The sequence below is a fragment of the Epinephelus fuscoguttatus genome, linkage group LG15 (genome assembly GCF_011397635.1).
Source record: "Epinephelus fuscoguttatus linkage group LG15, E.fuscoguttatus.final_Chr_v1".
In the NCBI taxonomy this organism is placed as follows: Eukaryota; Metazoa; Chordata; class Actinopteri; order Perciformes; family Serranidae; genus Epinephelus; species Epinephelus fuscoguttatus.
Genome location: NC_064766.1, coordinates 817,589 through 844,591, shown reverse-complemented (window position 1 = coordinate 844,591; position 27,003 = coordinate 817,589). Strand labels below are relative to the sequence as shown.

The following is a 27,003-nucleotide window of genomic DNA, read 5'->3' as shown; positions in this document are numbered from 1 at the left end:
AAGCCGTGGACTGGCTCCATAACCACCGGAACTCCGACACCAGCACTAGCCGAGTCCCGCTGGCACCGCCAGGGAGCCAAGCCCAAATCATCGGCACTCTCCACCTCCTGCCTTCGCCCTGCGGAGCCGCAGCGCTTCATCGCAGAGGGTGGAGCGGGAGCACCGGTGAGCTCAACTCCGCTCAAGCCGAGGGAGCCCTGGTCGGTGGTGGCCAGGGGCTCGTCCATCTCCTCCTCCTCTGCCTCCGGAGCTGCTGCTGGATAATAGGTATGACATCCTGCAGGACTTCCCTCCCGTGGATGCTTCGTCCAGCTCGTCTGTAGAACCTGTAGGCCTACATCCAGCTGGCCGTGGCTCTCACCAGTCCGGGAATCGGCGTCTGCTCGTCCAGCCTGACACCTCCCCTCCATAACGGTCAGGAGGAACGGCAGCCCGGCGCCACAAACCTTGGGCTCCATCCCTTCACCGTCGTACCTCCAGGCAGTCGGAGGCGCGCACTTGGGAGCAGCGCACTCCCTCTGTGCTGGTGATGGGGACCTCCATGGTCAGGCACGTGGAAGTGCACAACGGCCGCACCTTCTGCCACCCTGGTGCGCGTGTCAGTGAGGTTGCATCCTCCACCCTCCAGCTGACTGCACGGCACAGCTCGGCCTCCACGCTGGTCCTGGAGGCCAGTATCAACGACCTAAGGAGCCAGCAGTCAGAGGTCCTCAAGCAGGACTTCATCTCCATGGTGGACCACCTGCTGGACACGGGGAAGTGGCTAATTATTTCCGGCCCACTTCCCCCACCTCGTTATGGTGACGTCACCACCAGCAGCCTTCGTCAGCTGCACCTGTGGCTGAAGGGATACTGCTTGTCCAAAAGTATCCCTTTTGTGGACAATTTTATAGCTTTTTTAAACAGACCCCACCTTTTTAAACGGAACGGCCTCCACCCAAACCACGAGGGATCATGGCTTTTATCAGTCAACAATGAACTGACCGTCCGATCCTGCACCACAGCCACCTCCTGACTCACTGCTCACCCACCTCCTCCCTCCTCCCTCCTCCACTACACACTGCACCACCCACACTTCTCCCTCAGTAGCACCTTCTCTGCAACCGGAAACACAGGACATTCACACCATAAAAACCATCATTACACTTAGAAAGTTGAAACCCAGGAATGTTTTTAGACCTAACCGTGTTTTTAACATCCATTTGAAAAGTCATGAAGAGCGTATGTTCAGCACAAATATTAAAATGGCAGTGCTGAATGTGCACTCCCTTTTAAACAAATCTTTTATCATAAATGATTTAATTTTAGACAATAACCTAGACAGTATTCTCCTTACAGAGACATGGCTTGGCACAGACTGGCACACCTGCTGTTCTCACCGAGGCTTCCCCACCAAATTTTAACTTTTTATATTCTATAAGGGGAGGTAAAAGACGAGGCGGAACTGCATCAGTAACAAAAACCACAATGTCCTCAAATGAAGTTTCTTTTAGCAGTTACACGTCATTTGAGCATCATGCCTTTGTTTTTAGCAGCCCGCCTATCCTTTGCATAACAGTTTACAGACCACCCCAGTACTCCACTTCTTTTATCAGTGATTTCTCTGAATTAATATCAATCATTCACTCCACCTACAACAGGATTTTAATAACTGGTGATTTTAATCTACACATTGACAACACCTCGGACCCAGTATCCAGAGAATTTTTAAACCTCTTAAACTGTTTGGATTTTAAACAACATATCACGCAGCCGACCCACAGCAGAGGGTGCACCCTGGACCTGGTCATAACCTATGGCCTGTCCGTGGGTGTGTCCTCTGTTGTGGATCTGGCTGTGCCCGACCACTTTTGTGTGTTTTTTAACATCACCAGTTTTAACCAACAGGAGGCCCCAGTAAGGAACAGTGAGGAAACGCTACCTAACTTCTGAAGTGGCTGCAAATTTTATCCAGATTTTACAGAGCACTCCTGCAGAGATTTTACCAGCACCCTGTGATTTTAATGTGGACAATTTTAACAGCAAACTCAAGTCAACGCTGGACTCAGTGGCACCACCTTTAATCAAAACAATTAGAACAAAACCTACACCCCCGTGGAGAAATCAGGAAATCAAACAACTGAAAAGATACTGCAGGAGTGCTGAGAAAAGATGGAGAAAATCAAACCTACAGTCCACTGCGAAATATTACGTCAACATCTCAAAACCTACAATAACGCAGTCAAACAGGCAAGAATTTCCCACTTCAAAAAACTAATCTCTGACAATAAAAACAATCCCAAATTCTTCTTCTCCACAACTGATATTTTAACAAACAGTAATTTTAACAGATCACCTAGGACAACAACCAATGCCCTTTGTGAGGACTTTGCAGACCACTTCAGAAGTAAAATCAATGACATCAGATCCACTCTTTTATCTCAACAGATTTTAACTGTCGACACACCTGGATCATTGCTTTTACCTGAGGAAACACTGGAGAGTTTTGCCCTGGTTGATGCGAGGACACTTGGTCGAGTTTTCTCCCAAGTAAAGCCCACAACCTGCCTTTTAGACCCAATTCCCACACCGTTTTTTAAAACATTTTATGGATTCTTTGAGGAACAGCTACTGTACATGGTGAATTGCTCTCTTCAGACGGGTGTCTTCCCAGCCTCCTTGAAAACAGCAGTGGTGAAACCCCTTCTGCAGAAGAGCAATTTAGACCCCAACATTTTTAATAATTATCGGCCTGTATCCAACTTACCATTTTTAAGCAAAATTTTAGAAAAACTGGTTTTTACCCAAGTAAATAACACTTTAGCGAAGTATCAATCTAGTTTTAGGATGAACCATAGTACTGAGACAGCCCTTTTAAAGATTTTAAACGACATCAGGTGCAATTTAGATAACCATAAACTCACAGTCTTGGTACTACTGGATCGAGCCGCCACCTTCGATACAGTAGACCATCACATTTTATTAAACAGACTGAGGCACCTGGTTGGCCTCTCTGGTACTGTTTTTAACTGGTTCGTCTCTTACCTAACTGAACAACACCTCTTTGTAAGTATGGATACATGTTCCTCAGGAACCCATGAGATAAAGTGTGGGGTCCCCCAGGGGTCAATTTTAGGTCCAACTCTTTTTAATCTCTACATGCTTCCTCTGGGGGACGTCATCAGGTTGCATGGCATCAGCTTTCATAGTTATGCTGATGATACGCAACTGTACATTGCCGTGTCTCCTGATGACACAGGGCCAATTGATGCCCTTTTTAACTGCATTTTAGACATAAAGTCATGGATGGAAGCGGATTTCTTGCAGCTCAACCAGGACAAAACAGAAGTTTTAGTCATTGGTCCTGAAGGCCAGAGAGAGAAACTTTTACCAAAACTACAGGATTTTAAACTAACACAATCTGTAAAAAATCTGGGTGTGATTTTTGACTCCTGTAGGTTAGATTATTGTAATGCCCTGCTCTCTGGTCTTCCCGAAAAAAATCTCAAATCTACAATTATTACAGAATTCAGCTGCACGAGTGCTGACGAGGACCAGAGGGCGGGAGCACATTACACCAGTTTTACAATCGCTGCATTGGCTCCCCGTGTGCTTCAGGATCGATTTAAGGTTCTTTTATTAGTTTTTAAATGTCTTAACGGTCTCAGGCCTTCTTATTTATCTGACCTGCTTTTACCATATCAACCCTCGTGGACCCTAAGGTCCTCCGGCACCAGCCTTTGAATCATACCACAAGTTAGGACTAAAACACACGGGGAGGCGGCATTTAGTTATTATGGCCCCCGACTGTGGAACAGCCTGCCGGAGAACCTCAGAGCTGCCGAGACTGTTGATGTTTTTAAAAAGAGGCTCAAGACTTATCTCTTTAATCAGGCTCTTAACTGATCTCTTTATTTATCTATTTTAAATTCCTTTTATAACCGATTTATCTCTCTGTTATCTATTTTATTTATTTATTTATTATGTTCTTACCTTTCCTCTTTTTACACTGTTATCTCATTTAACCTTTATCTTTTGTTATTTTGGTTATAGGTTTTCGTTTTGATGCATTTTATGTCTCTGTTTTAGATCATTCTTACCTAGCTATTAACTCAATTTTATGAGCTAAATAGCTTTTTGTTTATTTGGTTCTTTTTATACCTTTTATCCTATCTTACTGTTTTAGTCCCTCAGTTTTTAGCTCCAGTGTTTCGTCATGGGGGCCTACCACACTGAGAGTTGTTCCTGGGTGGCTGAAGGGGACTGCACCTCGGGGTGGAGCCTCATGTCTGCCCGGGTCGGGGAGGTCTCTATGGCGGCACTCCCTGTGGCCGTGGACCGTGGGCCCTCTCAGTGTGGACGGCCCCCAGAGGTGGCTTTTTCCTTGCCTCGGGTCTCGGTGCTCGGCCATGTCTCTTTAGTGATAGCTAGTGTGTGTGTGTGTGTGTGTGTGTGTGTGTGTGTGTGTGTGTGTGTGCGCGCGTGCGCATGTGTATTTTTATGTGTCTCTATGTTGGGTGGGAGGGTTGGGTTTTCTTTTTGTTTTCTGTTTTGGTTCTTTATTGTTTTTAACCTCTGTGAGGCACTTTGTGTTGCTGTTGTATGAAAAGTGCCATATAAATAAAGTTGATTTGATTTGATTTGAATGCTGTGCTGGACAGCATCATTGGATATGGTGTGGCGGCTTGGTACAGCACTGCCACTGTCCAGCTAAGAAACAGAGTAACGAACATGATCAAAACTGCCATGAAGGTGATAGGCAAAACTGTTTATCCTTCCCTTCAGAACACTTTTGAAACAGTAGTGGTCAGACAGACACACAGGATTCTTAAGGACCCAGCAAATATTTTACTGCCTGAATACCAGCTCCTGCCTTCAGGCAGATGCTACAGGGCTAGCAGGTATAAAGGCAACAGATATAAACTTTCTTATAGCACTCCTGAACAAAAAACCAGCCGTGTTCCCTCCATAGTGAGGAATAGTCTCAGTTGAAACATGGTCTTAGTCTCCTTTTAAATTTAGTTTTTAACTTATTTTATTTTTTATTTTTTAAAAAATAATTTTAACTGTCCAACTCTCCTTTAACTTTCTTTTAACTTCTCAATTGCACTTTACGCTGCCAGGCTTAGTAGTGGCTGACACCTGCATGGTAGTCGCAAACACAGCATTCTGGTACTGTTGTCTTATTGTACACCATGTGTACTTGTAAGTATTTAGATAAGACTTTGTGTATTGTTGTTTGTGTACTGTGTGTTGTGTCAATGTAAATGCAGTATGTATGCACTCTGAGCCCAAGACGAATTTCCTGCAAAAGACAATAAACTTGATTATTGATATTTGATTTGATTGATTTGATTTGATCTATTTGTTATAGTTTGCTGTGCTCCTGGTCTGTATTCAGAATTTTTCTCTGAATTCTCAAGAGTTTTATTCGAGTTTAGTTTTTAAATCAGATAAATTTGTTATTGTAGGTGATTTTGATATTCATGTTGACATCGATAATGCAAGCCTTAGTACTGCTTTTATCTCATTATTTGACTCAACTAGCTTCAGTCAGAGTGTACATAAACCCATTCACTGTTTTAACCACACCCTTGATCTTGTTCTGGCGTATGGCATCAAAATCGAAGACTTGATAGTCTCTCCTAAGAATCCCTTTTTATCAGACCATTTTTAATTACTTGATTAAATGCCACTTGGCAAAAGCATTAATTTTTTTCCCCGTTAAAGGGTTTTTTTGGGGGAGTTTTTCCTTATCCGCTGCGAGGGTCATAAGGACAGAGGGATGTCGTATGCTGTAAAGCCCTGTGAGGCAAATTGTGATTTGTGATATTGGGCTTTATAAATAAAACTGAATTGAATTGAATTAAAATACCATGTCTCAGTGTAACAGAGGTCTCCTACACTAACCTTCCCAAATTGAATATATTGTTCATAGTACTGCAGGCTCCGCGCGAACACTCGACTCTGTTGCACTTCTTAAAAAGAATGTCTTCATTTAAACCATCAGCTTTTCTCCCAGACTCCATCCCAAACAGGCAACCTAAAGTTCTATCCTCATTAGATAAAATCAATACATCTTTATTAACAGGCTATGTAACACAGTCCTTTAAAAGGAACTCTGACTAATAATACTTGTGGGCTTTAATACGCCATTATTGCCCTTCTGCTAAGATAGTAAGACTAATGTAGCAACTCAGACGGATACAGTCATGTTGGATGCAGAGGCACAGTGGCCAGTAGATGAACGTCATCCGGTTACTGTGGACCATGTTTACGCAGGTAAATATGATATTGAGCTGGATGTACAAGCAAAGGTTGTACGGCCATTTCCAGGATCTCTTTCTCTCAGATGATGAATTTAGAAAGGAGAGTCAGCTATGGTACAGATAATGTAATGATTCTGAGTTCAAATAAACACAAGAAATTTGTGCTCTAGATAAAGGATCAGTGCTTAGTGAATAACCTCCTAAGCCTTATGATAAGCTATTATGGCAAGGCTTAACTATACAGACCAATGAGCAGTGTTAACTAACACGTCTTTGGGGTCATCAGGTGGGAACCTGCTTTCACCAGTGTTTCGTCTAGTTGGTCCCACGACACCTCCAGGAGGCTAGACAGTGATCTCTGGCATCCCAGAGACACTCCCCTAATGCCAGCTCTCACTGCTCCCCGCACCAACCTAACAATCTCCTTTACCTTACATTTCACATGGCTTTCTCAGCACAAACAGCACCTCTATGGAGCTACATTAAGGTCAAAAGTTTTGTACTTGAAACAATAAAATTTGAAACTGACAATCCGTGTGTTGATCTTGAATTTTGAAAAATACAACAGTGTATTCAAAATAAAAATAAGTGTATGGAACTTTTTTTCAGGTTAAATATAATTTTGATTCACTTTGGTATTTCTTTTGAATAAATAATTTATTTTCACTTTTCACTTCCATATATATTTTAACATTTGAGGTCTTATTTTTTTCAGTTGAATGTTTTATCTTTTCAGATTCAGATCTTATTTTTTACAGTTTCAAATCTTATTTTTTCACTTTCAAAGCTTTTTTTCAGTTTCAGATCTTTTTTTTTTCCAGTTTCAAATTTTTTTTTTTTTTTTTTTTTCAGTTTCAGACTTTTGACCCTGATGTGGCGTGGGGGGCATGGCATCAACTGAGAGGGATGTGGAATCATGAGTGACAGTGCCTTCAGGGAATGTAGGAACTAAAAAAATTCTGACTCAACACTTATATACACCATATTCATGTGAGCTTGGGGGAAAGATCACCTGGAGCCAGGTCAGGTGAGTAGGGAGGTGTTTTAGGATTGTTTACTTTTCCCCAAGCTCAAAGGTTTCATCCAGAGGACACGTCTGGATGTGGAAGCATCAACAGGGCTGTGACGATGGAGCGATGGAAATGTATGTTGTCACAAAAATGACCCCTTAATGTCTGTTATGATTTCCCAAAATTTAGTTAACATTTCTCACCTGTGTGCTGGATGGATGGGCTCCAGCAGACTGAACCAAAGATACTGGATGACCCGACCGATCGGATGCCATCATCGCAAGCGAAGTGGACACTACGCTGCATTCACAGTGCTATGTGGAAATCGGACATATCAGCACTTAAAATGTGGCTGTTGAACTGCAAAATCTGGCATCATTTATCACTCTTATACTGCAATTGGTGCTCAGTACTGTCTAAAACAGATTTCTAAATGGAAGTTTGTCACTGGCATCAATTTTTACACTGCCAATCACATGAATATGGTGTATATAAGTGTTGAGTCAGAATTTTTTTGTCACTCATGATTCCACACCCCTCTCAGTTGATGCCACGCCCCCCACGCCACATCAGGGTCAAAAGTCTGAAACTGAAAAAAAGATTTGAAACTGAAAAAATAAGATTTGAAACTGTAAAAAATAAGATCTGAATCTGAAAAAATAAAACATGCAACTGAAAAAAATAAGACCTCAAATGTTAAAATATATATGGAAGTGAAAAGTGAAAATAAATTATTTATTCAAAAGAATTACCAAAGTGAATCAAAGTTATATTTAACCTGAAAAAACGTTTCATACACTTATTTTTATTTTGAATACATTGTTGTATTTTTCAAAATTCAAGATCAACCCATGAATTTTCAGTTTCAAATTTTATTGTTTCAAGTACAAAACTTTTGACCCTAATGTAGCTCCACACACTGCTACCTTTAGCAAACCCAGGCTCCATAGAGTGTGCCAGTAAACCCGGAACTCTGTTAGCGATTTTTAGCACTTCCGGTTCTCTCGTCTAAAAGTCAATACGTTTTTCAGTTTCAGGTTTTGTTCTACAACATAAAACATGTCAATAAATACCCTACTTGTGAATTTTGAAGCTTTTACGTGTCGTAAAAAAGGCGGTTGCTAACAAGTTGCTCAATACGACTACAAACCCTGTTGGGGACATTAAACATCATCACCCCCAAACAGGCGAGAGTGCTGGCAGTCCGCCATTACAGCTTCTTATTTAGCTTAAACAGTCCAATTTCCCCATTATACAATGTTTTTAAAATAAAGCGGCCGAAATCAGTTGAAAGCTTAGTGGCAGTGACATCAAGAGTCATGCAACCATGGAGTAGTCATGTAGTCCGTTAAAGCCTAACGTTAGCTTTTTACTTCTGGTGATCGCATTTAAGCTTCAAATGCGGTATGAAAGGTGTTCATATGTGAAGATTATTTCACTGAACAAAACCTGTAAGTATCATAAACTTGTGTTAGCCACAGAGCTTATTTTCTGAAATAATCCAAAACGCAATGCAAAAATCACATTCACTTTCTCTTCCGGGACCCAGCGCGATGCTAAACTTCCAGGTTTTGACGTCAGCCCTGGCACACTCTATTTATGCGAGCTCCAGGTAGTGACCGTGCCGTGAATACAATGTAGGTTCATCTGAGCCCTCGCAAAGCACCCAGGAATCACAAGCTTCAACTGACGCCCATAAAAGAGATAGGCTTTTTTTTAGTTTTTTTAGGAACAGTTGAAACAATTGCTCCAGTGCTGCTGTAAGTATGGCTCCTTAGTTGTCATGGAAGGTATGAAACAGCTGCAAAATCAAGGATCACAGTTGACATTAAAGCTTGCAAAAACAAAGACTTCTCTTCATCTGCACTTTTGTGCTTCACGGAGACATGGCTGTGTGGATCGATACCGGACTCTGCGCTGCAGCTGGCAGGCTTCCGACTCTTAAGAGCGGATCGTGACACGGAATTTTCCGGCAAAACGAAAGGTGGAGGTACCTGTTTTTACACAAACAGTGGCTGGTGTAATGACGTGACAGTGATCCAGCAGCACTGCTCTCCTGATCTGGAATCTTTTTTCATCAACTGCAAACCTTTTTACTCCCCCTGTGAGTTTGCTTCATTCATTCTGGTCGGTGTTTACATCTCAACGCAGGCCAACGTGCAGGAGGCACAGCGCACGCTCGCCGACCAGATACTGTGTGTGGAGCGGATTTACCCAGACTCCTTAGTTATTGTCCTTCGCGACAAAGGTAACCCCACATATGAACTCCCCAAATGCAAACAGTTTATAAAATGCCCGACCAGAGAGAAGAATATCCTGGATCACTGTCACACAACCATCAACAACGCCTATCACGCCATCCCCCGCACCGCACTGGGCCACAATGACCACGCCATCGTCCACCTGATTCCCTCATACAGGCAGAAGTTAAAGCTCTGTAAACCTGTTGTGAGGTCATCTAAGAAGTGGAGCAGTGATGCTGTGGAGGATCTTCAGGCGTGTTTGGACACTACTGACTGGGATGTTTTCAGGACCGCCACCAATAGTCTGGATGAGTACACAGAGGCTGTGATATCATGCATCAGCTTCTGTGAGGACTGCTGCATACCGTCACGCACTACGGTGAGATATAACAATGACAAACCCTGGTTTAGTCCTAAACTCAGACAATTGAGGCAGCTGAAGGAAGAGTGTTGGGAACCGGAGGCTCGCCTGTTCAAGTCCCTGTCTGGACTGGTGGCTAGAGAGGTGCCAGTTCACCCCCTCACTATCTCTCCACTTTGTGCATGCATGGGTCCTGTTTGTGCATGTGTATGTATTTCAGACCTGTGTGTTAATGACAACTCAGGGGGATTAATAAAGTATATAAAATTAAATACATAAGTCTTACAAAAGGTTTCACTTTAGTATAATGTTGCCGTATTTTTCATGGCATAATGTGACTCATATTTATTATTTTATTTCAAATTCAAATTTGTTTTAGGTGTATCACTCGATGTACCTCAAATACCTCCCAAGAGAACACATTCTGGATATAATGTGATGTGCATCCATGCTTGCTGCTCTGGATCATAACAATAATACAAACAGGGAACAGGTGGGTGCTTATCATTAGCCTTCTTTGTATGAACTGTGTCAGTGGATATTCTACATTAGGGAAACTCAACTTATTTTGCCCAGCTGTTTGATTGCATGCACCTAGCTACACACATGCCTGCTGGCCACACAGTATAGAAAGGGTGGAGTCGAGAGTGAGCCTCTGGCCAACTGCGGTGAGTGCTGTGGCAAATGTGCATGTGCAAAGTGGGTCGAGGCATGTGTAGTCACAAAAATGATGAGCTGGAGAAAAAACAATTCATTATGGACTAAAAAACTGATTGGACTCTCCATGGTGAGTATTTGGAGAAAACTGGATTAGATTAAGTGCCTCTGGAAATATTGTGACTGATTTGTCTTTGAACCAATATCCGACTCTGTATCTAGTCAAGCTATATCAGAGTCAGGTTCACACAGCTAGTGAACAGTAACACAAAGCATCAGGAAACGTTTCTGCTAAAGAGCTCAATGGCTAAAGAAAAGTAAACTGACCATATGGAACAAGTTTGTATTGGTCTCATTCCCTCTTGACTTTCATCACTTCCGTCTCTCTTCTCATGTGCTGAGCTAATCAGTGATTTCATTTACTAACAAGCTTTGCCATTTCCCATGCAAAATCAACATGCTGAATCAGTAAGAGAGAAAAAAAAGCAGATGAGGGCCGATAACAGCCAACGGTGCAGGACGCACTGCAAAGACTGGGGTGACAGACACTTCGTGAACGTCTGACACCCTGTCTTTATCACCAATTCAGCTGATTTGTTTTTCCTGATGGTTTGTGTTATTGTTCATCGGTGCATGTAAATATGCTCTGTTCTTTCAACACAAGATTGTGTTGAAAGAACAGAGCATGTGCTTACTGGCTAACTAGCATCAAGACGCTCTTCCTGTTTCCCTTTTTAAATGACAAATACAGGCAATCACTGTCTGCCGGTGTGGAGAGTTACTTCCTCTCACACAGACACAGATTATGCATGCTGGTTGGCCTTCGGTTGTAGTCTTTGTGGTGTGTTCATGTGCAACCTTTTGGCCTATACACAGGGGATGTGAAGCGATGCAGCAGTCAGCTTTCATCACCACTAGTTAATTGATGCTGGTTTGGTGTGTCTGGGTCTTTAACCTTGATAAGAGTATTATTAGAAGTACAAAGTCATCCATTGGGCCAGATTGGACCCTTTGGCAGTCTGGCTTTTGACCACGGGCTGTGTGTTTGAAACACCTGACTTAAAGGGGCAATAAGCGAAATTCATCATTTCTAGATTGAAGGAATTAAAAAATCGGTATGTGAAGAACTAGGGGTGTAATTTCATCTGGAGTGTAGCATGACCTCACACACCCTTTCTCTGTGTTGATCTCCAGACCCTTGTTTACAAGCCGGTCCGGCTGCGCGTTCATGTACGTTCATGTGACTCACCGCCTCCTTCCTCCTCTCGGAGGAAGGACATCTTAATTGAGGCAAACTGCCTCTAAAGCCCCGTTTCCACAGAGCAGTCCGGTACGGTACGGTTCCGTTTGGTGTGCTTTTTTTCTGGCCAGAAAATCAACCTGTAATGTTACTAAATGCACGAGCTGATGACGTGACTCAATCAACACACCTTAAATATACCATATTATGACAACTTAGAACCATTACTTTAGGTTTTATATGACATACACTTTTGGTAATGAGTGGTTCTTCAAGCATTTATATGTATTAATTTCAGCCAGGCTATTTGAACTGCATATATTCTAATCCTCTCTCAGAGGAAAAAACATAGGGTTGTGTAGCATCGAGCTACGACAACACTAAACCCCTGAGCTTGCCTAAGAAGGACTAAATGCACAATCCCACTATTTCTAAATTTCCCAAGGAGAGAGACTCACTGAAGCCTGTTTTATTTTGTTCTGAAAATGCTGGTGTGCAGCTTTGTTCTGTGAACAATAAATGAGGTACAAACATCCATGTTTGTCACCTATGATGAGGAGATAGATAGATAGATGATTGATTGATTGATTGATTCTTTTAATGACCACACAGCCAGGCTGGTGGAATTTGTTTCCAGTACAGCTTTTTGGTACAGGTTCCAACATAAAGGACATTAAACACAAACATAGATATACATACAAACAAACACATATTCATAATACATAAGGGCCATGCTTAATCCTCAGCGTTCAGAGTTCAGAATATAGTGAGTGCTGGACCGAGCAGTGAGTAACAATAACCCCGCCCACATTTAAGGGTATGGTTTATACTTATGGTATAAGCTGGAATAGGTTTAATCATACAACGATGATATGATCCATATGCTTACCTTGAACAGCTGCTGACAGACAACAAACACTCTCCCTCTCGGTTGGCATAGCCAGGCACCATTGATTTTGCCCCATTCTCGCCTTCTCATCTCTCTGGTCTTCTTCGTTTACTTGGTTTACTCCGCATTAACCTTGCGTTCGGGTTCAAATTGAAAAGGTTGAACAGATGACATGTTTTTGCCATCGTAGAGTCAAGAGAGTGGGGGGAACGGGGACGCCGGTGGCTTAGTGGTAGAGCAGGCGCCCCATGTACAAGGCTGTTGCCGCAGCGGCCTGGGCTCGACTCCAGCCTATGGCCCCCTGCTGCATGTCACTCCCCCTCTCTCTCCCCCCTTCACGCTTGTCTGTCCTATACATTAAAGGCTAAAAAGCCCCAAACAAAATCTTTAAAAAAAAAAAAAAAAAAAAAAAGAGAGTGGGGGGAACGGACGGTGCGACCATCTGATGTCACTACCCAGACTGCATTGCGACGTAAACAACAATGGCGGCCTACGGGTGAAAAGATTCTTTCAAATTTAATAAAAACTAAGACATCTACAGTGTTTTTTACATTGCATTCATATAGCTGATGCCAACGTTAATCTGATAAAGACTAAAAGTCTTCATAGTCCGGGTTCCTTTTAAAGTATCTGTAATTAAACCTCTTCTAAAGAAGCCCACCCTGGATCCAGAGGTGTCAGCCAACTACAGACCCATATCTGATCTTCCCATTCTTTCTTAGATCCATAAGAAAGTTGTCGCTAATTATCTGTGTGACTGACAATAGTTTGAGAATTTTCGGTCAGGGAGTGCATCATAGCACAGAGAGAGCATTGGTAAAAATTACAAATGACCTTCCGATTGCTTCAGACAAAGGACTCATTTCTGTACTTGTTTTATTGGATCCCAGTGCCACATTTGACACAACTGACCATCAAATTCTGCTACAGAGACTGGAACATTTAATTGGTCTTAAAGGTTCTGCACGAAGCTGGTTTTAATCCTTTTTATCTGATCAGTCTCAGTTTGTAAAGATAAATCCTCCATACACTCTAAAGTTAGTCACACAGTTCCAAAGCTTCTTTGCTCTGACCTCTGCTATTCACATTATGTCCCTTAGCCAACATGATTAGAAATCACTCTTGATTTCCATTGTAATGCAGATGATACCCAATCAGACATCAACCAGTTAACTAAACTTCAAGCAACTTCAAGCATAACCAAACTGAAGTTATTGTTCTTGGCCCCAAACACCCCAGAAAACTTAAAGGACTGAGATCTGTAATATTGCAAAAGTCAGACATATCCTGTCTCAAAATGAGACAGAATAATTGGTCCACACATGTACTGATGGAAACTAAGAAAAGAGATCATATTTCTCCCATTTTAGCTTCTCTGCATTGGCTCCCTGTAAAATCCAAAACTGAATTTAAAATCCCTCTCCTCACTTTCAAAGCTCTAAGTGGTCAGACTCTATCATTTCTTAGTGGGCTCATAGTACTGTATTGTCCCACCAGATCACTGTGCTCCAAGAAAGCAGGGTTACTTGTGGGTCCTGTGGTCTCCAAAAGTAGAACGGGAGCCAGAGCCTTCAGCTATCAGGCTCCTCTTCTGTGGAACCATCTTTCAGTTTTGGTCCAGGAGGCAGACACTGTCTCCACATTCAAGAGTAGACTTAGGACTTACCTTCTTCATAAAGCTTATAGTTAGGAATGGCTCAGGCTTGCCCTATAGGCCTAGTCTGCCAGGGGACCTTCTGTAATATAATGAACCTCTCTCTCTCTCTCTCTCTCTCTCTCTCTCACTCATAGGACATCCAGGGGTTCCTTATCAACTGTGAGAGTCCAAGGACAGAGGGATATCTTATGTCATAAATCCCTCTGACGCAAATTGTGATATGTGAATTGAATTAAAACTGAACCGAATGATACTGAATTGAACTGAAATTAGTGCTCTCCACTTGTGGTCGGATCAGCTAAGGCGTATGTTAATACCAGATGTAACAGGCTCAGTATTAGTTTTTCCAATGCTAACATCTTGTAACATTCCCTCACTGCTTGAAAAAGAATGACATTTACTTTTTCTGACAAGACTTGCACATGTGGAAATTAAAATTGATATGTCACAAATGTAAAATGTGTGAATGGAAATCAGCCATGGGCTCTTATGGGTTTGGGGGGAATAGAAGTGTTGCTTTGCTTTTTTTTTTTTACACGCAGTTAGTTAATTAGTGCTGCTGAGTGAGTTTTGGAAAGCCAAAACAGGAAAAAGATAGAAATGTAAACACTATGAAATAGACGGTACAGTACTTGGCAGCATGTTGGAGTTCAGCAACACTGTGTGCCATTTCCAAAGCATCCTTAAAGCTGGTTCTGTTAGCTACAGTCACAGTCCCATTCAGAATGATGAAGTCTGGGAGACATCTCTGGAAAACTGATAAACACACAAACACACACAGACACACACACACTCACATTCTATAATATTTTGTATCAATATCAAGATGAGAGTGGCCTAACATTTTATGTTAATACCCATCTGCAGTGTAAGAACCATGATATTAAACTGTCTATACCTCCTCTGACAGTGCATTTACATCTTTGGTTGCAAACACAGCAAATGTTTAGCAACTCAATCTTTTGTCACATGAATAAAACCTGACTAATATGATAAAGCTGGTGGCCAGGTCATTTGAATAATTTTGGTCTGCAAAAACATCTGCTTTGTTGTTGTTAAGTGAACCTACTTTCAAATTTCAAATTTAAACATTGACACAGGTAGTTGAACTTTTTTCAGTGGATTGTGAGTTTGAGAGGTATCTCATCCTTACATGATCTACTAGGCACAATCATGGAGGGGCAGTCCTCATCTCGTAGAACCTGAGATACTGGCTGCAAGAAACAGAGGAGAGACAGAAGGGTTATAATAATAGTATGTATGAGTGTTCTGTGTATTTTGTTAAGATACTGGGCCTGCACAAACACAAAGACGACAAATATTAACTTCCAAAATGAGGTCATTTACATCAAGATGCAGAGGCCACAATACTGAACCCTCTCCAGTCCTCAGCTACACTTTGAGATTCTGTCCGTTTAAGTTTTAAACAGGATAAACAATGTTATATTACTGCACTCTATGCTGTACATTACTGGTTCTATCAGTTTATCAGTAATACGTTTGTTTTTTTTTGTAAGATGGTATGATGCTATAATACAGAGAGAAATATGTTTCAGTGTAATGTTAAAGAGGTTAAACGTATGAGGTTACTTAATTCCTGTATATTTCAACCTCTGTGAAACTTTATATTGGTCCTGTGCAGCTACTGTACATATGTGATTAACAGCAAGTGAAGCCTTTATTATAAAACATGCAGTAGGAGAATATAAATGAGTGCAGCGGAGCGACACAGTTGTTTTACAGACTCAAAGCATAAAGCAGTCTACTATTGTCATTAAGATGTGGTTATTTATAAAAGTGAATTAAGGTGAAGAGAAAACATGCAGACTAAAAATAGCCACTACAATGAGTATTGGTACCTTGTCAGGGTTGTTAAATCCAGGCTTACAGAACTGTCTGTAGTATTCCCAGTAACTCTTGCTGAATTTGTTCTGCAGCTGCATCTCAGTATAGGTGGCAAACCTGTCAGGACACTGTGACACACACATCTGGGAGAAAATTGACACAGACAGAACATTTGGGATTTTATTTAATGCTTTTATGGACATATGGATCACACTTTTGGCAGCTAAACATGAAGGTGCTTTTAGCGCAAAATATTTTTTTATTTTTAATTGAAAACTGCAATCTTGTCTAAGTTAATGAGCACTCGACAATATGTGCCACTTTTTGTTAGCATGTTACGAGTATATATCTGTGTTGCTCTAAACTGACATGATAAATCAGTTACAGCAGATGTGACCATGAACAACTGATGCTGGGTTACTGTAGTAATTGTTATTAGAGTACCTGAGTTGTAGGGCACTGTAGGTTGATGAGTACAGATGGGTTGGCACATCTCAAGATGTTGAAATAGAATAGCATGGGTTTCTTCCTGCAAAAAAATGTTAATGTTAAATCACACACATACAGTGTATCATCAGTTTGTGAGATTCCATAAGTCATTTCATCTTGCTCTGCTCTACAGTATCTGCTTCTCATAAATAGGAGGCAAAAACCGCAGACCAGTTAGTGATTTACAGAATGCCTTTGAGCTGAGAGTAGAGATTATTGGGTAGAAGCATACTGAAACACAGTTAGCTGACCACCTGGTTTGTAAAAATCTAGAACTCATTCTTAAGAATTAGGACAAAACCTTTGTTTCTGATGCTATTAAACACTGTAATGGGCCAGCCTCTTTTTTTCATATATAGCATACATGATCGATGTCAGAGGTAAGATCTGACAGAGTTGAAGTCTCACTGAGTCGACAAAAAGCAATATATTAATTTCACTGCAGTCATGGTGAGCAGCCATTTACATAGCAGCCACACTGCCTGTGTGAGCAGCGTCCAGATGCTCAGATGCAGCATGGCTGCTGATCAGCTGTGAAATATCTAAAGAATAGAAGGCTCGCCCTTTTTTTTTTTTTTTTTTTTTAGCAAAAATAGTCTGTGAAAATGGTCTTTTGATGGTCATATTGACATTAAAACACCTCCACTACAGTTTCAATGTTTATTTCTGTGACAGATATGAAAGAAAGAAATATTTATTTTTATCTGAACACCTCCTGTCTTTGTTTAAAGAAAAAAAAAAAAACACCCCCTGACAGCATTCCCTTGTTTGTCAACACAAGGCTTTTTATTGTGAAATATTTTCAGGAACATTCATTCATTCATCTTCTAACCGCTTCATCCTCTTGGGGGTCGCGGGGGGGCTGGATCCCAGCTGACATCAGGCGAGAGACAGGGTACACCCTGGACAGGTCGCCAGACTATCGCAGGGCTGACACATAGAGACAGACAGCCACGCTCACATTCACATTCACACCTACGGACAATAGAGAGCTAGTCCCAAATCTGCATGTCTTTGGACTGTGGGAGTAAGCCGGAGTGCCTGGAGAGAACCCACGCTGACATGGGGAGAACATGCAAACTCCGCACAGAAGGGCTCCCACACCCAGGATCGAACCGGGAAGCCTCTTGCTGTGAGACGACAGCGCTAACCACCACACCACCGTGCCGCCCATTCAGGACCATGTTGTGGCTGTCAGTGTGAACACTACACATGTGCAAGCCACAGCAGTTCAGTGAGGTTGCTGATTCAATCAGTTCTTGATTGATTTGTCCCAATTCTCAAGAATGGGTGCTGGGCTTGTTTTATGGTCTCTGTTATACTGTTTATTTAAATTCTTCACCCTGAAATATTCACCTGTAAAAAAGACTTCGTTTTAAATTTTACAGAGTAAAGGACTACTGTAAAGAACTAAATGTTTGAGATTATTATGAGGAACTTGTATATTCAGAAGTAACTTAATTGAGACCTTAACACTCTTTCCAATGCTACATTATTTCAGTTTTACCTCTTTCACACCAATGACCGCGATTACTTGACCTGTGTTCAACCCTTCTTTTGTCAACAGACAACAAAGCCCATTCAACACGGGTTAATCCCTGGTCATGACAATTCCAATGCAACCTAAGTTACAACCAGAGAGTACCCATTTCCTAAAATGTTTTGAAATAGGCAGGTGGTGTACACATCAGATTCAGTGGACAACAAGAGTTGTATTTTTATGTATTTTCTTGTATTGTCCTGTATTTCCCCCAATCCTTTATCCAACAACATTATTTTTTTAAAGTTAAATGTGATGATTTTCCTTTTCCCTGAACCCACCATTACATAAAGTGAAACACTTTGTTCATATTTTTACGGAAGCTGTGCACCACCAGAACTAGTATTACCTGGATTCCTCATTGAACACTATACTAGCACATCACAGTGATGAACACAATTAACTTGATTGGTCTGGCCTGTAATATTATGACTTCTTCATTTAAAACATAATATTTCAACATCAAAATCAAAGCACAACCATAAGCAGAAGATCGGTTCTGAGGGTTTATGTTTGCACTAGTTTGTATGCCACAAACACAAGAAGAATTACAGACCAAGGGGATGATAGTGGGCAAAAATGTAAAATACCACAGAATGATGCATCTTTTCTGGCAAATATTTTGTGAACATAGCACATACAGCAATTTTGTCTGTGATGTTTGCAAAAATGTTTTTTTCACTGAGGATGAAATGCATTTCAGCATCTATCCATAACCCACACTTTGGTTACTGCTTTAAAAAGCTGAAAAAAATGTTTTTTAATAATTTTTTTTTTTTTTTTTTTTTTTTTTTTTTTAATTTTATTTATTTAAAAGGGACAATGTACAGCTCAAACATAAATGTCACCATTTGATGCACCGTACCAGATTATAGCTTCAAGCTAATACGCATGTGTAGTCCCTTGGCAGGTCACAGTAAAAAATACAGTACAATAGCAAAACAGATAAAAACAGCATACAAGGATAGACAGAAAATAACAGGCTACTCGCGCACAGACACACATACACACACACACACACACACACACACACACACACTCCAAAAACCAAGTTCCAAAGACCAAGTCAGTGATTACAGAGCTGAGCAGCTTTTAACAGATTTTTTAGGGTGATTTTGAAAGTGCTGACAGAGCTGCAGCTCCTCACAACATCAGGCAGGGTGTTTCACTGATTAGTGGCCTTTACAGAAAAAGCCGATTGCCCAGTTACAGAACGGCGAAATGGTATGGTACAATCTCGTATGGAGGATATTCTGGAGGATCTGATAGAATTTAACGGGCGAGTATGCACAAAATCACATAGTGGAGGGGGGGCCAAACCATTTAAAATATTATAAACTACACACAAATTGGAAAATAACCTAAAATTCTCAAAGCTCAGTAAGTTATATTTCTCCAGTATCCTGCAGTGATGGTGACGCATTGGCTTTTTGTCTAGAGTTTTTAAAGTTTGTTTGTATAAGGACTCGAGAGGTCTTAGAGTGGAATCACCAGCCTGCCCCCAGCAGGTGATACAGTAAGACATACGAGACAGAATCATGGCATGCATAAATGTCTTGGCTCCATCCAAAGAAAGACAGTTTCTGATATGTCTGAAATTTACTAGATTGTATTTTATGGATTTAACCATTTTTTTAACATGTTTCTTAAAGTTCAAATTTGAATCCAGAATCACGCCAAGATATTTAAAATCAGTAACTATGTCAATTTGTTTGCCTTTAATTAGAATACCAACATTAGGAGGTTGTACCATGGTTTTAGAAAAAAACACACATTTTGTCTTATCTACATTTAAACTCAGACATGATTGATCAAGCCAAAGAGTGATCCTTTCCAGCGCAGTTGTTAACTGGACAGCTGCTAAGTCAGCTATTTTAGCATGTACATATACAACAGTGTCATCTGCGTACATCTGTAGGTCGACATCAGCACACTCTTCAGCGAGATCATTAATATAAAGACTAAATAATAGAGGACCTAAAACTGATCCTTGTGGAACGCCCATAGTGCACTTCATGTAGTTGGACTGTGCATCACACACTCTAACACATTGCCTCCTGTTTGATAGATATAAGGACATCCAGGCCAGCACTCTAGGAAGAAATTAAATTTAGTAAGTTTTGATATTAAAACACTGTGATTGACTGTATTGAATGCTTTACGCAGATCTAAGAATATAGCACGGACTACTCCTCCTTTGTCGAGCCTTGATTTAATTTGCTCTATTAAATACAAGGTAGCAGTCTCAGTGGAATGATTGGCTCTAAAACCAAATTGCATACGATGTAGACCAAAATTGCTAGTGTTAAGAAATGTAGTCAGTTGTTCAATGACGACCTTCTCAGCAACTTTTGAGAGTACTGGCAGTATGCTTATAGGTCTGTAGTTACTGGCATCAAGGCGGTCTCCAGATTTAAAAACAGGCGTGACAATGGCACATTTCCAGGCCTCAGGAAAAAGGCTCAATTTAAAAGACAAATTAATTAAATGAGTAATAGGACAAGCTAAGATATCTTTGTGTGACTTAACAAACTTGGTGTCAAGATGAAAAGCATCTCTACTTTTGGATGTTTTTAAGGAGCTGATGATTTTTTGTACTTGTGACACATTTGTTTCTATCAGTTCAAAAACCTGATCTGTTGTGTCCAATGAAACAATATCCAGTTCCCTTGGTGAAAATTTTTTCCCAAGTTCACATACAGACTCAAGAAAAAAATTATTAAAGGCAGAAGCAACAGCACAATTATCTTCAATTAACTCTCCATGTACTTTTAGTGTGAGATCACCTAAAGATTTTGGATTCCTCCTTGTGAGATCATCTATGTTTTTCCAGATCATTTTATTGTTGCCTTTTGCCTCATTCAATATATTGACATAAAAACGAGATTTAGCTAACCTTAGCTCTTGGATAACTTTGTTTCTTAGGCTTTTATAGAGCAGCATGTCAGTGTCTCTTCTAGTTTTAATTGCCTTCCTTAATGCAGCATCTCTAGTTTTCATCAGCTTCCACAAATTTACATTAAACCAAGGTAAATTGTTTTTGTTTTTAGGTTTTATCTGAATACTCTCATTGAATCTATCCCTCACAGAATTAATTTTGTTAATGAAAGTGTCACACCCATAGTCCAGATCTTCAGAGGATAGTACGTCACCCCAATTCAAACTGTTAATTTCACTTGCAAATTCTTCTTGCCTAGCTCTTGGTATGCACTGACGGATTTTTGTCTTGTTAGTTGTGTTCTTGAATCTATTTTTAGACAACTTTCTAGCACATAGACTTAAGTTATGATCAGATAAGCCAGTTAGTAAATTATAACTTTTAGTTATTCTATCAGGTTTGTTGGTAAATATCAGATCAATTTGCGTATTGGAACATTTTGCAATCCTAGTTGGGCCTTTCACTAGTTGTTCTAAGTGGAATTTCTCTGTAATCATTTTTAGTTTTTTCCTCTTGGATTTGTCCTCCCAATTAACATTAAAATCACCCATGAGCAATAATTCTTTGTTGTGATTACACTCATTCAGAACTTCTGTGAGTTGATCATAAAAAGTGTCACCTGCAGAGGGGGGCCTATAGACACCTATGATGTTAAAAGACATTTGTTGAGACAAAATAATTTTTAACCCTACATATTCCAAGGTGTTACCCGCTTTGTAAATCACACGTTCACATTTAATGTTTTCTCTAACATAAAAAAGCACCCCTCCTCCCCTGCCATCAGGTCTGTCTCGTCTAAAGCATTGATACCCAGGCACCGTAAATACACTTGTGGGAGTAGACTGTTTCAACCACGTCTCAGTCAGACAGAGAAAGTCCATGTTTGAGTCAGACAAAAGATGAATTAACTGATTACTTTTTAGAGTGATGCTTCTGATGTTAAATTGTCCGCCAAATAGTCCCCTCGGTTTCAGCTTCGGGTCCCATAGGACTTTCGCATGATTGACAGTTTGAAAAGTTCTGAATAACCTCTGCCTCCTCACTGCGGGATTACAGCGCGCGGTGGGGTCAGCAGCTGATTTATTCATTAGGTCATCATGCCCGATGTTAAAAGAGTTCAGTTTATAAAGGGAGAAGCCCGGCTCAGAAGGTTCATGCTTAATCACCACCGGCACCGAAGGAGTCCCGGTCACACTCGGGCACAAATCAGCACCGAAATTCTGCAGGGCTCCAGAAGTCACTGGCCCCGGATTCGGCTGGACATCTCTGGACAGCAGGAGCAGCGTGAAGAGGAGACCTGCCATTCTCCGAAACGGTGTGACCGATGACCACTCCGCTGGAACAGTGATTCGCTCTCAAACTCACTGACAGATCGTCGTTCGGCCGAAAGCCGGTGTTGTGTCCCTACTGGTTTCCAATTTAACTGGTTTCCTTACCGAACAGCCGCAGATGTGCTGCGCCTCCGTCAGCAGATTCGTCACAAATTCACAAACATACACAACATATTACTGGCGATTTTAAAGTCGCAGCCCACATCTACCACAGCGAATATGCTTCTGTAAGTGAGCACTACGTACCAGCGACATTAAAAAAAGAAAGGAAAGAAAACATGATATACAAAATTTGCTTCAAGCTGGACTCGATATCACGTCAACAAAAGGCAATATAACACTAACCGCACGTCTACCTGTGGGAGCCACTGAGACGCACAGAATACACGGCTTTCCTCGGGTATTAGTAAGTTACGTCAGCATCCAGGTAACATTTTGATTTGGGCTGACCTGAGACAACTGGTTACCCTCGGCTTGCCTTGAAAATATCCAAGCATATTTATCAGTGTTTCTTGTTCCTTTTCCACGAGTCTACAAACATATTCAGTGACACATTACAGTCTGTACAACACTGCACACTATGACAAAGCCCATAAAAATGATTTTATTTTTTTAACTCGGTCACGGAAGTCATTTAAAATGCAGCGAAGCATAATATCCTACTTAAATTAAAACATACTGATGTAACACTCAGATTAGGTTTTTCAAAAGTGCAAGTACACAAAAAACTAAATGTCAGTCCTTGCTTTTCACCTCTAATGATCCAGTGGCTATAAGTGCTTGGTTTTTATTTACATCTTATTTAGCGTATTTGGAGAGCATTTTCCGAGTTAGATCGTCACTTTTTAAACATGACAGGCTTTGTCATAGTGTGCAGTGTTGTACAGACTGTAATGTGTCACTGAATATGTTTGTAGACTCGTGGAAAAGGAACAAGAAACACTGATAAATATGCTTGGATATTTTCAAGGCAAGCCGAGGGTAACCAGTTGTCTCAGGTCAGCCCAAATCAAAATGTTACCTGGATGCTGACGTAACTTACTAATACCCGAGGAAAGCCGTGTATTCTGTGCGTCTCAGTGGCTCACACAGGTAGACGTGCGGTTAGTGTTATATTGCCTTTTGTTGACGTGATATCGAGTCCAGCTTGAAGCAAATTTTGTATATCATGTTTTCTTTCCTTTCTTTTTTTAATGTCGCTGGTACGTAGTGCTCACTTACAGAAGCATATTCGCTGTGGTAGATGTGGGCTGCAACTTTAAAATCGCCAGTAATATGTTGTGTATGTTTGTGAATTTGTGACGAATCTGCTGACGGAGGCGCAGCACATCTGCGGCTGTTCGGTAAGGAAACCAGTTAAATTGGAAACCAGTAGGGACACAACACCGGCGTTTGATCCAGGTCCAAGCGCCAGGGGCGCACGGTGGCACAGGTGCTTTCCATCAGCGCTGATTGCTCTGGCCAGGTGGATACGTACAGGTGATACAGCAGTGAGAAGCAACAATAGTCCAAAAAGCACTCCATGAAACACATCCCAGGTCTTTTTGCTGCTAAAAAACTGCTTTGCCCTTGGTGCAGTTTTTGATAGGCATGCTCTGTGATACGGTAAATGGCCTCCTTGATGGAAAAGGATGCGCGGGATTGTAGGACCTGCCACACTGCGACTCCACGCAGCTGCCATGATCCAGTTACCACTCCTGTATGTAAACTTATCTATAAACCACACTTTGGTTACTGCTTTAAAAAGCTGAAAAAATGTTTTTAAGAATGTAAACCTAAAAGGTGTCAGCCATTTTTAATTTACTTTTCATTTTTAGAGCTTTTTTTTTTAACCATTTCCAAGCATTTTAATTTTCAAATTCCCCCTTTTTCCAGAATGACATCAATTTTGGGAAGTACAATCTAAAGACCTTGGCCAAGCTAAATTGCGGTGCCATAGCAAATTTTGATGTTTCAACATAACACAAGAATCTGTTGTATCTTGACTTTACAAAGTCATGTCTGCCCCAAATTTCACATGCCGGATAAATGTTGAGGCCTGAAGACCCATACTGAGTCACAGTCCTGGTGCCATCTACTGACAACAGGAAGTCAGCCTTATAAAAAAAATAATCCGGTTTACATGAAATTGACATGGTTTGGTCTAAAAATGATACACAGCAACATAACATAATTTGTGTGTATCCTCTACCACAAACTCGACACAGAAAATGGTACACAATTTGCAATACATCATTTCCAATGCCATACACTCCACTTAGACAGATGCAGAGATGCATGGCCATGTTGACTGGCATCTTGCCAGCACCTCCAATGTATGGGAAAGTGCGGGGTCCCATTCATAACAGCGTGCAGCATTACCTGGTCATGTATTGTGTTAGTATTAGTTAATTTAAAGCCCCATTCCAGTGTACTTTGGCATTTTTATGATACTTCATATTTTCTGAGTAATTTCCTGACAATTTTGATGAGCCACACTGTTTGACAAATAACCTAATTTTGTGCTCAAGATTAAACTACTATTATTACCACTATACTGTTGTATGCCTCTGTGCACCTGTCAAACTGAACTTATAGTTTACATCCATGTCTGTGAAAACATGCACACATCTTCCCCCTGGCACCACAGAAGATCTATAGCATCAGCACAGTTTCAAGGTGGATACCCAAGATTAATGTCACCAATTCAGTATCTCACCAAGTGTCTCTTCTTCCATTCCTGAGATATGATGTTGAATAATGGCCAGACAAGTGTTTTATGCAGAACTTTATGATGTCACAGTAAGTTTGACCTTTGACCTTTTGGATATAAAACGTCATCACATAATTCATTTTATGATCTTATCCTTAGAACACTTAGAAAAAAATTGAACATCCACAACTCCTGCCTAACTCCAAAGACCCATCCCCCTCCTCCTGCAACTCCACCTCTCTCCAAAGGCCTAGTCCCCCCTCCTCCATTATGTCCTCATTACGTCTATGATAGATGTAGGCGCTGGTAAGTTAAAGGGAAATTTCGTTTTATTACACCATGTCTCCTATCGTCCTAAATTTGTTTCAAGTGACTAGTGACATAAAAATAATAGTTTGCATGTTAGCCGTTAGCCTAGATACAGCCGGGGCGCATAGTAGCGTCAGACCTGTTGAAACATAAGTGAAAGGGCATAATTCAAGTGCAAAGTTAGTCCACTAAACAAGCTTTTTCCACAAAGACCGCCTCATATCATTAGGATAAATGTCAGAGAACATATAGAAAACGACATGTAAACGTGTTGTCTGAATTTATCGCTTCTACTAGCTCCCCTAGTCACTGAGCCTTGCTTCCATCTCAGCAAATATATTACATTTATTACAGGTACCATCATCATCTGAAGTAGGCAGGGGAATAGCTAAACACAGCAGAGACCGAGACATCGCTAACTGCTAGACGAGGGGTGGGGGGAGGAGAGCAGAGGTAGAGCGGAGGTGTGGCTCATGACACACTTTGTTTTGGTCTATAGGCAGTGCACAACAGCAAAACTAGTGGTGAAACGATTTCACTTTTTGCCCCTTTAACCCTTTGTGGTCAAGGGTATATTTGACCGTTTTGTTTGTTTGTTTGTTTTTATTAAGTTTTCAATAACATAGACAATCTATTGCAATACAACATGATAAAATTAACAAGACAAACAAGCAAAAACATATCTTGGCACTTAAAAACAAAAACAGACACAATTATGGGAAAAAAGGGGTTCAAAACACATTGACAAATGAGATAGTATGTATGTTTATGTTTATGTTTATTTTATTTAATAAGGGACAGTGCACATTAATTAACATGATCACTTAAGTCACGTAAATGTGCCAGATTTAGCCATACAGGCTAATTTTCATCTGCAGTCCCTGGCAGGTTGATGGTATATACATATATATATATGAACAGGCATTAAAACAACGTACAGAAGTACAAAAGCACATAAGCACGGATAAAAAACGAATTGATGGCATGTCCATAAAGGCAGATAAACATAGAAGGCACGTAAGCTCAGAGCAAGTACATAACCACAGACAAAAGCACATAACAAAGCACATAGCAGAAACAGCAAGATTTAAAGCCTATTAATAAAGTAACCCAACCATATTATATTTTCAGTCTGTCACATTTCACTTTTTATAAACCTTAAGAAATCAGACCAGACTTCATAAAATGTCTGTCATCAGCTTTAACCATTCATCAAAAATAGGTTTTACTTGACTCTTCCAATGACGTAGAACAATCCTTGAAGCACCGATAAATCCTGCCAGTGCAAGTCCAAATCTTTGTTTGGATATACCTGCTGGTAGAAGACACCTATCTCCTAATAAACACAGCCGGGGAGATTCTGGCAGTGGTTTATGCAACCATTCTCCAATACATTTGAGCACTTGCATTGAAAAAAATTATTTTGTGGTGTAGTAATATTTATTAGGTTAACTGTCACAATTTTTATTTCCTAATTGTAAGTATCAGTGAGAACTGGAATTATTCAAGTAAAAGTATATATGTCATTCATGTAATAAATAAACTGTGTGGGAA

At 40.8% G+C, this 27,003-nt stretch overlaps 1 protein-coding gene across 1 annotated transcript in view; it reads right to left on the bottom strand.

The window, feature by feature from the left end:
* Positions 1-27,003, bottom strand: part of LOC125902799 (choline transporter-like protein 5-A) — a 304,241-nt gene that overhangs the window by 176,114 nt on the left and 101,124 nt on the right. The window contains exons 5-8 of the mRNA XM_049599411.1: positions 16,595-16,679; positions 16,165-16,293; positions 15,459-15,519; positions 14,938-15,061 (exon numbers count right to left, since the gene is read on the bottom strand). Coding sequence (XP_049455368.1) covers positions 14,938-15,061; positions 15,459-15,519; positions 16,165-16,293; positions 16,595-16,679 — 399 coding nt within the window. The remainder of the gene's footprint in view (positions 1-14,937; positions 15,062-15,458; positions 15,520-16,164; positions 16,294-16,594; positions 16,680-27,003) is intronic.